General features: G+C 57.6%; 1 protein-coding gene across 2 annotated transcripts; it reads left to right on the top strand.

Annotated features, from left to right (window-relative positions):
* Window positions 1-1,820: 1,820 nt before the first annotated feature.
* On the top strand, window positions 1,821-6,960 carry IBA57 (iron-sulfur cluster assembly factor IBA57). Of its 2 annotated transcripts, none has more exons than XM_025988719.2 (3): window positions 1,821-2,174; window positions 5,231-5,571; window positions 5,823-6,960. In XM_025988719.2, exons 1-3 carry the CDS (start codon window positions 1,837-1,839, stop codon window positions 6,212-6,214), a joined length of 1,071 nt encoding a protein of 356 aa, XP_025844504.2. In that variant the 5' UTR covers window positions 1,821-1,836; the 3' UTR covers window positions 6,215-6,960. The 2 variants fall into 2 exon arrangements, with proteins under 2 accessions (XP_025844504.2, XP_072620072.1); XM_072763971.1 differs by lacking the exon at window positions 1,821-2,174 and adding an exon at window positions 2,205-2,407.
* The last annotated feature ends 7,960 nt before the right edge of the window (window positions 6,961-14,920 follow it).

Genomic DNA, 14,920 nt, shown 5'->3' with positions numbered 1-14,920 from the left:
TTCTTCAGGGCCATTGGAGCTGTGCGGTCCCACTGGTGCAAACATGCTCTTGCTTGAGGGACGGGACACACAAGGGGGTGCCCAGCAGGCCGCGGATCTGGAATTTGGGGAAGATGTCTCAAGTGCAGACAGGGACGTGGAGCTGTGCTTGCAGGCAGTGTGAGGGGGGTGGGTACCACAGGGTGTGAGCATGGCCCTGGAGCACTGGGCAGGGGCTGGCACAGCCTGGCCTCTGGCCTCATTTGCATGCCAGGTTGCTACGGGGGGGGGGGGGGGGCTCTGACAGGTAGACCAGGTCAGGAGAAGGCACAGTAAAGGCAAGAGGGCCCTGTCTGCATGCCACGGAGAGGCCTCAGCAGAAACTGACCGTTCCTGGACTCCAGGCTCCAGAATTTCAAGACACCGATGTCTGGTTTAGCCACCTGGGATGGGGCGTGTCTCCCAATTGATGCACACACCACTGAAAATGGTATGGACTTTCCCTGGAAAGTCAGAAAATTACCATATGACCTGGCAACTCCCCTTGGGGTGTGCACCTATGATCATGTGGTTTATACCAGGAAGCATGTGTGTGTCTTTGTCACCGCTCCTGGCACAGAACGCCCAAGGCCCTTGGGGTTTCCCCAAGTGAGGAGAGTGATGAAGGTGTCCTGGTGCTTGTAAGGAGCCCCTGAGGGAGTGTGGAGGTGACCTTGGGCAATCCCTCAGGATGGGGGCAGGTGGCCAGGGGACCCAACCCTGGGAGCAGAGGGTTGGATGCTTCAGTCCTGCCCCCTGATCTCTGGGAGGGGAGAGGGGTCAGTCGCCAATGCCCAGTGATGAGGCCCCATGAAAATCCAGGAGGACAGGCTTGGGAAGCTTGGGGCTGGTGAGCACGTGGAGACGTGGGGACAGTGACCTGCCCCGGGTCTGGCCCTGGGGTCACAGCCTTGGATAATAAGCTGGTAACGTCAGACTTTTCTCTGAGATCTGAGCCGCTCCAGCAAGTTCAGGGACCCGAGGAGGGGCTGTGGGAGCCTCTGGCCTGTAGCTGGGGGGTCAGCGGGGGCGGCCCTGGACTGTGGCTGGCGTCTGCTGTGAGGTGGCCTGTGGGGTGTGACTCCACGTGGATGGGGGCAGAGCGGAGACCCCCTCCCAAGCACATCTAGCATCCAGGGCATCAGAAAAGGGGATTGTGAGAGCTGAGAATCCACAGGGGGAGAAAGGCGTCCTGCACACGAACCCACAGGAACTGCGACCGGGGTCTCCAAGCCACGGACACCTCCCCACGACAGAGGAAGCCCTGGCACCTGCTCCTACACATAGGAAACTGGCCTGCTCCGGACGCCCTCGGGAGTCAGGTTCCCCGACACAGGGCAGCGGGAGTCCTGGGAGCTGGTGGCGGGGCACGTAAATGAGCTGGACGGCGCCTTAGCAAAGTGGCGGAGCTCACCCTGCCGCAGTAAGGCCAGCGGGACTACAGGCACGGGTCAGGGGCCAGGACCAGGCGGGAGGCTGACGGACAACGCGAGGCCCCGCCCCCTGCAAGCCCCGCCCCGCTCTCCCGTCCCCTCCTCACAATCCCCGCCCCACGGCCCGGGCCCCACCCCCTCCGCGCCAAAGCCCCGCCCCCCGCAAGCCCCGCCCCGCCCTCCCGTCCCCTCCTCACAATCCCCGCCCCACGGCCCTGGCCCCACCCCCTCCGCGCCAAAGCCCCGCCCGCCAGAAGCTCCGTCCGGCTCCGCGAGCCGCGCCCCCCGTGTACTCCCGCCCGCCGCCAGAGAGCGCTGTGGCGCCCGCCCGCCCGCCCGCGCCGGAGCGGGGCCGCCCCTTCACGCCGCCCCACTCCTCCCCAAGATGGCGGCCGCGGCGCTGCTCCGGGGCGCGGTCCCGGGGCGCGGCGGCCCGGCCCGGTGCTGGCGGCTGCGCGCGGCTCCAGAGCGCCGCCTGGCTCAGGGCGCGGGCTGTCAGGGCGACGACCCTGGGGGTGCTGCGGCCTGGGCCTGCTTCCAGCTGGCCGAGCGCGCTCTGGTGCGCGTGCGCGGCCCGGACTCGGCGCCCTTCCTCCTGGGGCTGCTGACCAACGAGCTGCCGTGCCCGGGTCCTGCCGGCGCGGCCGCGCCCCCGGTGCGAGCCCGCTACGCCCACTTCCTCACCGTGCAGGGCCGCACGCTCTGCGACGTCCTCCTGTACGGGTGAGCGCGGGCCGCCGAGCTGGCGGCGGGAGGGCCCGGGGGAGGGCGGCGGACCAGGCGTCCAGCGCCGCGCCGGAGACTCCCGCGGCTCGCGAGGCGGGCGCCTTCGGGGGCGGTTTCTGCTCAGCTGCGCTTGGGGAAGCCGCGTGCGGGGTCCTCGGTGCCACGGGGGGTCGCCCCGCCCCGCAGTCGGCTCCCTTTCGGGGCGGTGAGGAGCCACGTCCCTGCGTGAGGTATGTGTAGGCCCAGTACCTGCCGTGAGGTCTGGCTCCTCCGGTGGGTCCAGTCCTGCCTACTTGCCTGGCCCAGTTTGCGCTGCGGAGACGGCCGCCTCCCTGGGAGCCCAGCGCCCCTGCCTGCTGCTCTCTGGAGTTTCTGGCGTCCGCACCTTGTCCCTTCCTCAGGCTCCCTGTTCTGTGTTCCTGGGTGCGGCACCTGGTCGCAGGGGTGGCTTCGCTGCTTTGCTTTTATAGTGGCCTTCACTGTTTGGAGCGGCTTCTGGCTCCAGTAGAATTGAGGGGAAGGATTGGAGAGCTCCTGTTTGCAGCCGCCCTCAGGTCAGCGTCCCCACCAGAAGGAGGGTGCATGGTTCCAGCTGATGGACCCGCACTGGTGCTGCATCACCCAGAGCCCCCTCACCCTCCCACCCCCCCTTCCATGGGGTTCACTCCTGGTGCTGTGCCTGCCGTGGGCATGGAGTAGGATGTGTGTGCCCAGGACCGCAGGGTCACACAACGATGGTTTCATGGCCCCAAAGCTCTGTAGTGCTCCCCGAGTCTTCCCCCCTGCCCCCAGGCGCCCACAGAGGGGACCTGTCTCCTGTGTCAACAGCCCCGTCTTCTCCAGGACGCCCACACTTGAAATCACAGAGTGCGTGCCTGCTGGGATGGGCGGCTTTCACCCAGTAACCCACCCCTCAGGTTCCCCCACTGCTCCTTATGGTTTAGAAGCCCGTTTGTTCTCAGCACTGAGTCCTGTCCATTGTGTGGACGGCCCAAGGTGTCTGTAGGCATTCACAATTCCCGGTTGTGGCGATTGTGGTAAAGCTGCTGTAAGCCCCCGAGTCGGGATTTGGGGATCTGCTTTGGGACAGTGCCTAGAAGCTCCATGGCTGGGTTGTAGCGGAAGAGCATTTGGTTTTGCCAGAAGCCGCCGAACTGTCTTCCAGAGCGGCTGTGCTGTCCTACAAACCAGCTTCTTTGCCTTCTGCTGTCTTCCCTGGGAGCTGTCTCTTAAAGTCTCTGGCCTGCTTTTAATCTGGTTGTTTGTTTCTTGATGAGTTTCCAGGGCTCTTCTGTATTTTGAACAACAGACGTTTGTCAGATGTGACACTTGCTGGCTCATCCTTTCAGGCCAGGCTGTGTGCTGTCTCATTCCAACTATGCATGGGACCCCTACGTGGCCCTGATGCTGCGGGACCCTCCCCGAGTGCTGTGGGCCCTCCCCGGGTACAGACCGTGTAGGAGATGCTGTAGGTTCTGCCCCTGGCTATGCTGGCCTTGCTAGGTGCTCTCCCCATTGAGGACAGGGACTGTCATCTGCTCCCTTGTTTCCAGCAGGGGGTGCCCCCTGGCATATATGCATATAACCAGCATCTCGGCAGCACTCCTGCCCTGGCCTTCGGGGGGTGGCTCTTGGGAGCTTGCATGCCACTGTGTCCTCAGCCCCTCTTGTGCACCCAGTAGGTGCACCCCTAGGTGACTTGGAGCATGCCAGCCAGCCTCTGTCCTTGTCCGGTCCTGGCCCCCCACCGCATCCTCAAGGGACCGTGTATGTGTGAAGATCCTGGCCCAGGGTAGAGTGGAATCTTGTGTTTATGGCAGGGCACATGCCAGCATACTGGGCGCTGTGCAGGGCGCTGATCCCCTACAGACACCCTGAGCTCCATCTTTCCAGGCAGCTGCTTTTTTATCTCTTTTAACTTTTTTTTTTTTTTTTTAAATAATTGTAGACACAGGAAGCAGAAAAAGGAGCAGGGAGGCTCCAAGCACCTTTCCCCTAGTTCCACACACAGTCTTGCCTCCTGTGGTCTGGGGTGACACTCAGGGGTGGGACGTGAGCCACATACGTGTGAATGTGTGTCTGGGTGCGCAGGTGTCTGTGACTGGGTTAGGACAGCTGTCCCAAAAAAAAAAAAAAAAAAAAAAAAAAGGACAGCTGTCCCGTCAGCCCTGTGCGCACATCCGCCCTTCTCAGCCCCTACTCCTCCCTGGCTGTTCGTTTCTACCCTGAGTAATGGGTCGTCTCAGGAGGTTAGACAAAGGGAGTTGTTTGGCTTGGGCTCACATACCTTGACATTTTTTTAGCTCTGTCCACCTGTATTGGTTGGGACCCATGGCTGCTGTTTGTGGGATGAGTGTGAACACAACAGGATGTATACTTAGGGTGAGGCAAGCAAACCCCTGCAGCTCTTTTCTTTGAGAGTGACTGGTTTTTCCAGGGCAGCACTTAACCCTGTTTTGTCTGGGGGGCACCAGCTGGGGGCACCAGCTGGTGGGACCTGGGGGGAAGGACCAGGGACACCTGGTGGTGGGGCATGGGGGGAGGGGAGGGGAGCAGCACCTGGTGGGGTCTGGGGGAGGGGCCGGGGGGGCGCCTGCTGGTGGGGACTAGGGGAAGGGCCAGGGGCAGCACCTGGTGACCTTCTCAGACATAAACCTGGCTGGTCTTACCAGTTCCCTGCCTCAGTTTCCCCTCAGCTGTGGGTCCGTGTTCAATCCACTTCTTAGCCAGGATCCCGCCTCTGTACTGTGTGGGCCCTGGACGTCCCGCTAAGGACCCTGCACTAGCCGTGGTCTGTGCTCCTCTGTCTGTGAAGACTGCGCAGTGCCATGGCCCCGGGCCTGCCCCCACCTGCAGGGCTGTGGCCCCGGGCCTGCCCCGCGTGCTCTACTCCCTGGGCCCGCACCAGCTCTGCCAGCCCTATGGGTGGGGAGGGCTGCCTCAGTGGACATGAGGTCTCACACGGCGTGTGGGGCTCAGGGTGGCACACAGCGGTACAGACGGGTGGTCCATGGCTGGGCACTGACCTCAGGAGCTCCTGCCTCTGCCTGCAGTCTCTCCGAGCTGGACGAGGCACCCGCCTTCCTTCTGGAGTGTGACAGTGCGGTGCTGGGCGCGCTGCAGGGGCACCTGGCTCTGTACAAGATCCGACGGAAGGTCAAGGTGGAGCCGTGCCCGGAGCTGCGTGTGTGGGCTATACTGCCCAGTTCTCCTGAGGAGGCTGGTGGGGCTGTGCCGCTGTGGGAGCAGGCCAACGGGGCCACCATCCTCACCCGCGACCCTCGGACCGCCCGCATGGGCTGGCGGCTTCTCACCCAGGATGAGGGCCTGGCCCTGGTACCCAGGGGCCAGCTGGGAGACCTCCGGGACTATCACCGGCACCGGTACCGGCAAGGTCTGGGTGTGGGATGGGGCATGGTCGGGTGGGGGTGGGGTGGAGTGGTGGCCCTGTGCTGGGCCTGTGCTCTGGGGGGCCTGGGTAGGGGCTCAGGTGTTCAGTGCTAGCTCTCCACAACCCCACCTGTGCTGGAGGCTGGCGCGTGGACAGCGGGCTCTGCAGGGTGTGGGGCATGGGAGGGGTGCCCCCCACCCCCTGGCTGAAGGACCCCTCAGGCCTCAGGGAGCCACTTCCCTCCTACCCTGCAGGTGTTCCCGAGGGGATCCGTGACCTGCCCCCAGGAGTAGCCCTGCCCCTGGAGTCCAACCTGGCTTTCATGAATGGCGTCAGCTTCACGAAGGGCTGCTACATCGGCCAGGAGCTGACAGCTCGCACCCACCACATGGGCGTCATCCGCAAGCGCCTCTTCCCGGTACAGCTCTCAGGCCCTCTCCCTGCCAGTGGCATCACGCCTGGCACCACGGTGCTCATGGAGTCGGGGCAGGTGGCTGGCAAGTACCGGGCAGGCCAGGGAGATGTGGGCCTGGCCTTGCTACGGTCAGAGAAAATCAGAGGTCCTCTCCACATCAGGACCTCTGAGAGCGGCCAGGTGGCCGTAACTGTGTCTGTGCCGGACTGGTGGCCCATGGCTACCAAGTAGCCCCAGATGCCCGCCACTCCCAGAGATTCTGGAGCTGCCAGGGGAGCTGTGGAGGGCCCTGTCTGCTGGCCACGTTCTGCAGGCTGACCCTCACTGCCCACAGCGGTCCCCTGCTCTGGAGGCCCCCAGGTGTAGTGGGCCTCCCAGGGCCGCTGGTGTTGCCCAGGTGCGGCCCAGGCATGCCCTGCCCACCGTGCTTCTCGTGGTGGGTTGGAGGCCCTGCATGGGCCGTTGTGTGGGGGCTTCCCTGTGGCTGGGAGTGGCAGAAGCCCACCCTGGCCTGGGGGTGAGGAGGAGCCTGCTGCACATCTGTTTCTGGACTGAGCTGAGCTGTAGCCTCTGCTGTGTGATGTTGGACAAGATGCCAGCTTTGAGGGTTTGCAGGTCATTCCACCATCAGCGCAGGACAAGGGCAGTCCAGCCTCGCCCTGGGGCTGCCTGCATCCTTCTGCATCTGGGGCTGGCCAATAGAACAGGCGGGCTCTGGGCACTGCCTTCCCTCATGCCAGCCCTCCACATCTCCTGCCCTGGAGCTGCCCTGGGCCTGGACAGCAGGGCCCAGGATGGAGCTTCTGCTTGGTTTACTTGCTGCTGGTTTGAGATGTGGCCAAGGTTTCACAGTTGGGGGTGACTTTCCTCCCCGCTTGAGACCACTGACTTCCGTTGTCCCCTGCAATGTGAACCTCTAGTCCTGGGGTGTCCTCTTTGATGTTACAGGGTGGCTATTAAAATGTGACCCACAAGTAGCCTGTGTGGAATTCTGGTTTCCTTTTGGGTAGAAGGTGGTGGGACTTGGTTTTGTGTAGACCAGACACCCTGAGAACTCAGCAGATGAAATCTCCCAGCAGAGCCCTGGGAAGAGGCCTCTGAGGATGGGAGGGCTGGGGAGCTGGGAGCCTGGAGCAGACGGCAGAAGGCGGGCAGACTGGTGTTCGCCACTGGGGGTCCGAGGGCATCAGGCAGTGCGTGATGCTGACGCCTGCTTCTGTGCTCACAAATGCCGATTTCTGAGAACGGGTGTGTGTGTTCAGCCCCTTGCTGTGTCTCACAGCTGCTTGTGTGTGCGTGCGAAGCTCAGAGTTCTGAGAAGTAAGCTGTCATATGCCCCACCCCTGTGCCCTGAGAGGGTCCGGGTAGTGGCCGGTGAAGGGCTCTGGCCCTCCCAAGGCCCCTGGTCCCCCCTGTGAAGCTTGTTTAGACGTGTTTCCCTCAACATTTATTTTTTGTTTATTTTTTGTTTATTATTATTTTTAATAAATTTAGTTTTTATTGGTGTTCAATTTGCCAACATATAGAATAACACCCAGTGCTTATCCTGTCAAGTAACATTGCTTTTTTTTTTTTTTTTGTAACATTGCTTTTTAAAGGCTTATTTATTTTAGAGACTGAGAAATTATTTATTTATTTTAGAGAGGGTGAGCATGGAGGAGGGGAGGGGCAGAGGGAGAGAGACCATCTGAAGCTGACTTCACACTTGGCTCGGAGCCTGACGTGGGACTCAGTCTCAGGACCCCCAGATCATGACCTGAGCTGAAAGCCAGAGTCAGTCCCTTAACCAGCTGAGCCACCGGAGTGCCCTGACTTCCCTCTACATTTTGTTGTGTACACATAACCCAGGGGCCCAGGGGGCATGAGAGTTGGCAGTGAGCACCTGTGCACCTGCCTGACTGCAGGCATTTGGCTGCTGGGTCCCCGGCCAGCACCCCCATCTTCTGGGACCCTCAGCCTTTGTCATTTTTCGTTGCCTGTCCAAGCAGGTGGCAGACCTCAGCCCCCTCATGCCTAATGCCTTCATCAACATCAACCTCTTTCTTCCCCTCAGGGGTAAAATTGGCCTATGGTGAAATGCATAGATGCTGCTATTTCATGGGTTCTGAGAAGTGTTTACAGCTGTGCACCCCAGAGCCTGGAACTTCCCACCACCGGGCAGCTCCTGTCCACCCCGTTCCAGGCAGTGCCTACACCCCACCTCCCACAGCTGAGGCTGCTCTAGAGCTTTGCGGGGAGGGCAGTGCTCCTGTCGGGCAGCTGGACCACAGTTAGTGTCGCTGTGTCCTGTTACCGGGAAAGCAGCCCTGAGCGGACAGATGGACTGATGGACCCTGGCTGGACTGTTGTAAATACTCATGACCCCATAGCCTGCCCAGGAAACTGGCCCATCTCCAGCCCCAGCCCTGGCAGCCACACCATAATCCCATAATCCATCACCAATGGTGGAGGCCCCCAACTGCCTGTGAATCTGCAGACATGGCTTGGGTGGCCGACTCCCTTGCCATGTCAGAGCTCTGAGCAGGTGGCCTCTGCCTGTTCTGGCGGGGGTCTCCGCGGATGCCCACAATGGGAGCGAGCCCTTTGTAGACATAAGCCTTATCTGGTCAGATCACCGCCCGAGGTCAGACCCACAGGGCTGCGTGGGGAGCCACCCATGCTCTCCGCGTGACCACTCCGTGTGGTGTGCCCGCGGACAGCATGGCCTTGCTGACCTGTGGCAGCCCTTGTAACTTCCACTTGGAGATCTGGTGTTTAGATTTCAGACATCCGGCCGATGCCTGGCTGTGTGTGAGCGACGGTGGGGAGCCCCAGCCACCCCAACGTCCCTGTCTCCATTTCTTCCTGGGGTGTTGATCCAGTGTGGTCATATTTGTGAGTAATTTCTGAAGAAATTGTGTTTTGTGGAGAGCTCTCCAAGGGGAGTTGGTCAGGGAAAGTTGGCCACAGGGATTCTGCTGGTGAACATTCTGGAGTCTGCCATGTCGTGTCCTGGTCTACCTTTCATTCACTCATCTGTTCCCTCAGTAGGTGAGTGCCCACCAGCCATGAGATAACTACAAAGTAGGCTGGATTTTCATGTGATGAAGCTGGAATGGGGCAGGCTGTGTGCAGGGTCCAGGCACAGCGGGGTGGGGGAGTAGCGGGACGATAGGCAGTGTGTGGAGTCGGGGTGTAGCAGGGCCTGGACGCACACACAGGGCCGGGGTGGAGGGGCAGGTGTGCTCGGCATCCCCGGAGAGAGGGTACATCTTGGGGAGAGCCTTGCAGAATGCTACACCTTGACTGTCTTTCCAACTGCATAGAGCAGTGTGGTTGCAGGTGGGGCTGGAGGGGGGGCCGGGAGGGCGGGGCTGGGAGGGGGCTGGGAGGAGCGGGGGGTGGGGGGAGGCCAGGAGGGGGAGCGCTGGAGGAGGCCTGGCTGGGCGGAGCTCGGGTGGGGTCAGGGAGGTGGGCTGTTGTGCACAGGAGGAGCTGGGGGAAATGTGGCAGTCCTGGCAGGATCCCCAGGCTGGGGGTGGGGAGGGTGTTGACGGGTGAGGAGCCAGGGGTGGCCCACCTCCTTATAGGAGGCATCAGGGAGGCTTTGCAGGGCTGCCTGCTGGGTGGCTGGTGGCCTGGAGGACAGGAGCAGAGGGTATGGTGGACCCATGGGAGGGACCGGGCTCTGGGGGACACTGGGCCCAGGGCTCACCAGTGGGGCCCCCTGCCTGGACCTGCCTGGGATCCCCACCACCCTGTGTTCTGGGCCCCCCTCTCCCCGCCCCCTGCCGGTCCCCAGTGGTAGCTGTGTGCACAGCTGCTGCAACATCACACAGGACCCAGTGTCCTGGTGAGCACCCCCTCCTCTTGTTCCTGTGCCTGTACGGTCCTGCTGGGGTTGTCACCCGGGGGCAGTGTCTCCAGGACAGTTGGGTCACAGGATGCCCCCCCCCCCCCCAGCCTCTATAGCCCCTCCATGTCCACCACCATCTGCCCTCTTTCTACATTCTGTCCTGTCAGCTGCGCTTTGGGAGAGGACCCACCCAGACATCTCCCCTGGGCCACTCAGCACAGCTCTCCAGGACTGTGCTAGGTCCCCATGGTGGCTGCATGGAGCTCATTTCTGCCTGTCTGTTGGCTCCATGGGGCCATCCATCATGGTCTGTTCAGCCACCCCCTGGGCCAGGACACTTGAGTCGACTGCAGAAACGGCGGCTGTGAATGTTCATGCACAGGTTTCACGTGTACACATGCCCAGAGGAGGTGAGGCCGGCCTGGGCCATTGACGTGTTAACTTGACAAGGTCTGCAGACTTTTCTAGAGCACCTGCTGTGTCATGCGCTCCTATCGGAAGCATGCCAGAGATCCAGTTTCCTGTTTTGGGGGTAGCCAGTGGATTTGGTTTTACCTGTTGTGAGAGGCGTCTTGTGGTGGATTTGACATGAATTTCCCTGATGGCCTCTCTGCCCTCGTGCTGCAATGCCTTCTCAGGACTTTTGCCAGGTTCCTAGTGGGATCTTGTGTTTCATTTTTACTGGGGAGTCTGGGTTTCTGTCCCAGTCCTTCCTCAGATGCTGAGGATTCTCCTGACCTGGGGCAGCCCACCTGTAAGGGTGCGTGCATTCTGTACTAGAGTGTCCTGTTGTGTTGATTCCCACAAAGTGCACTTTGCTTCCTGCCAAGCTCCGGCCTCAACATTTCTGTCGGCAATAGGCGGCTTCACCTGATGTATGTCTTGTTTGAAGACCACTTATGTGTAGGTACTGCTGATGCATTCACACTGGACCCACAGGCCCCAGCGAGACTCAAGGCCCAACTGCAGCACCTCCTGCACGCTCATGCTCCCTGTGAGGCACAGTGCAACCCCCTTGCACTCTGGAGCACCAGACAACCCCCCAGGTCCCTGCTTGTACACAGGGACATCTCCAGCAGAAATCCCCAAGTGCAGATCACGGTCCTGAACCAACCGTGGAAGGGACCCTATGGAGGGTGCATGTTGTAGCACTGTGTCACTGTTCTGCATGTGTCCGCGGGGATGCAGCATGTCTCCAGAACTGCTGTGGGCACATAGGCACGCTTCATACATGGGCGGATTCGCCAAGCCAGAAACCATGAGTGCCGAGGGTCGACCGTGGCTTGCACATTTCCAGCCCTGTGGGTGGCTGGACGTGCCATCTGTCACCTGGGCTTGTGCAGAGCAGAAGGTCTAAATTTTGACGGGCTCCAAAACACTGGTCTTTCCTTTTTCCTTTTTGTGTTTTTGTTTCTGTGTCTCTGTTGAAGACACATGTTGGTTTGTGGTCTTTTCTTGTAATGTCTTTGGTATTGGTGTCCGGGTGCTGTTGGCCTTGCTCATGGAGAAGGGAGGTGTTCCCCATGTGCTATCTTCCCACAGAGACTAGAGGGGGCTGTTAGTTTCCTTCCTGGAATGTTTGGTGGAATCCACTCGGATCCCAGCTAGGCCTGGTGCTTTCTGTTTTGGAAGGTTATTTATTATTGCCTTGGTTTCTTTGGTAGGTTGAGCCCTATTGGTACTGCTTGCCTCTCCTTCCCGGAGTGTTGTTGGCAGATGGCACCTTGTGTGTCCTCCAGGCTATCAGCTTTGGGGCACAGAGTGGCTCATCGTATTCCCTTATTACCCTGTTAATTTCTGTAGGATTCGTAGGGATGTCCCTTCTGTCATTTTTTCCCACCTCTTTTTTATTTGTTTATTTGTTTATATAATGAATTTTTTGTTGAGGTATAGCTGACACACAGCATCATGGCAGCTTCAGGTGTGTGAGCTTGTGACTTAGCTTCTCTGTACTTCATGGGGACTTACCACAAGTGTAGCTGCCATCTGTCACCGCAGATGCTGTCATAATAGTATGGACCGTGTCCCCCTGCTGTGCCTTTCCTCCCCGTGACTTAGTCGTTCTATCATAGGGAGTTGGGACCTCCCCACCCCCCAGCAGCCTTCAGTGTATTCTCTGTATTTACACGTCTGCTTCTGGGTTTTGTTTGGATGTTTTTATCTTTGTCAAGTGAGTGAAATCACAAGGTATTTATCTTTTTCCAACTGACTCACTTCACTTAGCACCATACACTCTGGGTCCGGCCTGGTGGCCTTAGATGGCAGGATCTCCTCTTCGGTGGCGAGTATCCCCCTGGTATCTATCTCTGGATAGAGCCTCAGGTCCTGCCGGGTCTCGTCTGCTGTGAACAGTGCTGCACAAAACACAGGGGTGCATTCGTCTTTGCAAATCCGTTGGGTAGATGCCCAGTGGCGGGATATTGATACCCATGCTCCCTTTTATGCATTGTGATGGGTGCCCTGTGCAGGCGCTCTTTGCTGGGGTCCTAGACTCGGAAGGTTTTCTTCTGTGTTTTCTCTGAGAGCTGCATGGTGTCTGTTCTGTGTCTGAGCCCCTGATTTGCACGAGTCTTGCAAACATCTGGGGTGAGATTTGGGTGGATGTGCAGGTTCTCAGAACCCTTTCTTGAAAAGGCCCCTCTTCCCTTGGTGTGCCAGAGGCCAGCAGGGTATGTGTGTGTGGGTCTGTGTGTGGGTACCCTGTGCTGTCCCGCTCATCCGTCCATGCCTTCTCTTGGGCATGATGGGCTCTTCCACCTAATTCTTTTTCAAGGCTCTTCAGGCCTTGGATGGTCTGCACCTTCACATATAAATTTCAGAGGAAGTGTGTGTCTACCAGAAGCCTTACATTTTTTTCTCTTTCTTTTTTTCATTTCTCAAGAGCATGATGATTTATTGTGTAAACAAGGATTATAAATTTCTCTACCTACACTGACAGGCAAATTCTTTTTTAAGTCAGTTGTACTTTCAACTTTAGAATTGAGGATATGAGTGTGAGCTTGTCTCGTAATTCTTTTTTTTTTTTTAAGATTTTATTTATTTACTCATGAGAGACACGGAGAGAGAGAGAGGCAGAGACACAGGCAGAGGGAGAAGCAGGCTCCATGCCGGGAGCCCAACATGGGACTTGATCCCCAGACTCCAGCATCACGCCCTGGGCCAAAGGCAGGTGCTAAACCACTGAGCCACCCAGGGATCCCCTGTCTACATAATTCTGCAAACACATGGAGAGACTTCTTTTTTAAACAAATTTATTTAATTAATTTATTTTTGAAAGATTTTATTTCTTCTGAGAGAGAGAGAGAGAGAGGCAGGGACACCGGCAAAGGGAGAAGCAGGCTCCATGCAGGTAGCCCAATGTGGGACTCGATCCCAGGACCCTGGGATCACGGCCTGAGCCGAAGGCAGATGCTCAACCACTGAGCCCCCTAGGCGTCCCTGGAGAGATTTCTAAATGCAGGCCTCATGCTGGTGCTGGAAATCTAGTGGTGAACAGAATTGACACCATTAGCTGTTCTTGGTACATGTCATTTTATTTATTTTATTTTATTTTATTTTATTTTATTTTATTTTAAATTTTATTTATTTATTTATTCATGAGAGACACAGAGAGGGAGAGAGGCAGAGACACAGGCAGAGGGAGAAGCAGGCTCCATGCAGGGAGCCCGATGTGGGACTCAATCCCAGGTCTCCAGGATCATGAGCTTGGGCTGCCCATGTCACTTATTTTAAACAGGCTCCATGTACTTGTGGAAATATAGAGCTCGTCAGTTTTGCGCTACCTCATTTTGTGTTAGTTCAATATGTGACATTAAGAGGCTTGTCTTGTATTGGAAAAAAATTGTGGGGAGATGCATCACCTAAAACAATAGAAATATTAAGTGGGAGGACAGAGTGTCTGAGAGACCAGAGTATCAATTTAGGAAAATCTCTAACCCGCAAAACATAGTCATAAACAGAAGTTTCCAGTATATAATGGGGAAGACAGTGAACTAAGTTTTTCAGCTTAGACTTTCCTGCAAAGAAACATATCTACAGGATTCGTTCTAAGTGTGACTCAGAGGAAAACTATGGTTCATTTTCCAGAAACTTACTTTTTGGCCAGAGAGTAAGCCAGGTAGGGTATAGTCCATAGGGAGGAGTCCCTTACAGGAGAGAGCACAGCGAGAAGATGATGAGGGGTGTGAGTTGGGTCAGTACGGGCAGGTGTGTGTCTGAAGGGAAGGACACAGGCGGGTAAGGGCGATGCAGCTGCAGCCCGCAGCCCACGGTGAACCTTGGTCAGGCTTCCTAGAAGCAGAGAACCTGGATGGAAACTCAGAGCTCGAGCTGTCCATGGACACCCAGCCCTTCTGGGGAGAAGAGAGTCTGATCCCAATGCTGAAGTCTGTGAATGAGACGTGATACCATACAGGGGGGGAGGGGAGAGAGACACACGGAGACAGAGACAGGAGGGAGGGAGGAAGGAAGCCTATTTGAGTTCTTTGGGTTTTTTTTTAGATTCCACATCTGAGTAAAATCCTGTAATCAAGAAATAAATGTTTGTCTGTGACTCATGTCACTCTGTATAATGCCTGGGAGGTTTGTTCACGTTGCAGATGGCAAGGTTCTGTTCTTTATATAGCTGAATACTATTCCCTTGTACATACACCAAATGTTTATCCATTCCCTGGTCGGTGTCAGGGCTTCGTAGATACTGCTGCTCTGAACATGGGGGTGCAGAGGTCTTCTCAGCTTAGTGCTTCCATTTTCTTCAGATAGATACTCAGAAGTGGAGTTGCTGCATCCTATGGCATTTCTGTTTTTCACTGAGAAGCCTCCACACTGTTTCCCACAGTGGCTGCACCAGCTTAAATTGCCCCCAACAGAGCATGAGGGCTCCCCTTTCCCTGCACCCTCTCCAATACCTGTTGTTTCTCATCTTTCTGATCCTAGGCATTCTGACAGGTGTGAGGTGGTACCTCACAGTAGTCTGACTTGTATTTCCCTGAGGCTGAATGATGTGGAGTATCTTCTCAGGTGCCAGTTACTGTCTGCATGTCTTCTTTGGAAAAATGTCCATTCAGATCCTCTCTCCCTCTGCCCCTCCCTAACCCTGCCCA

The sequence above is a fragment of the Vulpes vulpes genome, chromosome 7 (assembly GCF_048418805.1).
Source record: "Vulpes vulpes isolate BD-2025 chromosome 7, VulVul3, whole genome shotgun sequence".
Taxonomy (NCBI): Eukaryota; Metazoa; Chordata; class Mammalia; order Carnivora; family Canidae; genus Vulpes; species Vulpes vulpes.
The sequence above is the reverse complement of the archived record's forward strand: the minus strand, read 5'-3'. Positions and strand labels throughout refer to the sequence as shown.

Excerpts from the sequence above, each read along its gene's own strand:
- IBA57 (XM_025988719.2), top strand. The coding sequence starts at position 1,837 with ATGGCGGCCGCGGCGCTGCTCCGGGGCGCGGTCCCGGGGCGCGGCGGC. Across the intron at positions 2,175-5,230 it reads TGCGACGTCCTCCTGTACGG|TCTCTCCGAGCTGGACGAGG; the intron begins GTGAGCGCGGGC and ends CTCTGCCTGCAG. Across the intron at positions 5,572-5,822 it reads CCGGCACCGGTACCGGCAAG|GTGTTCCCGAGGGGATCCGT; the intron begins GTCTGGGTGTGG and ends CCTACCCTGCAG.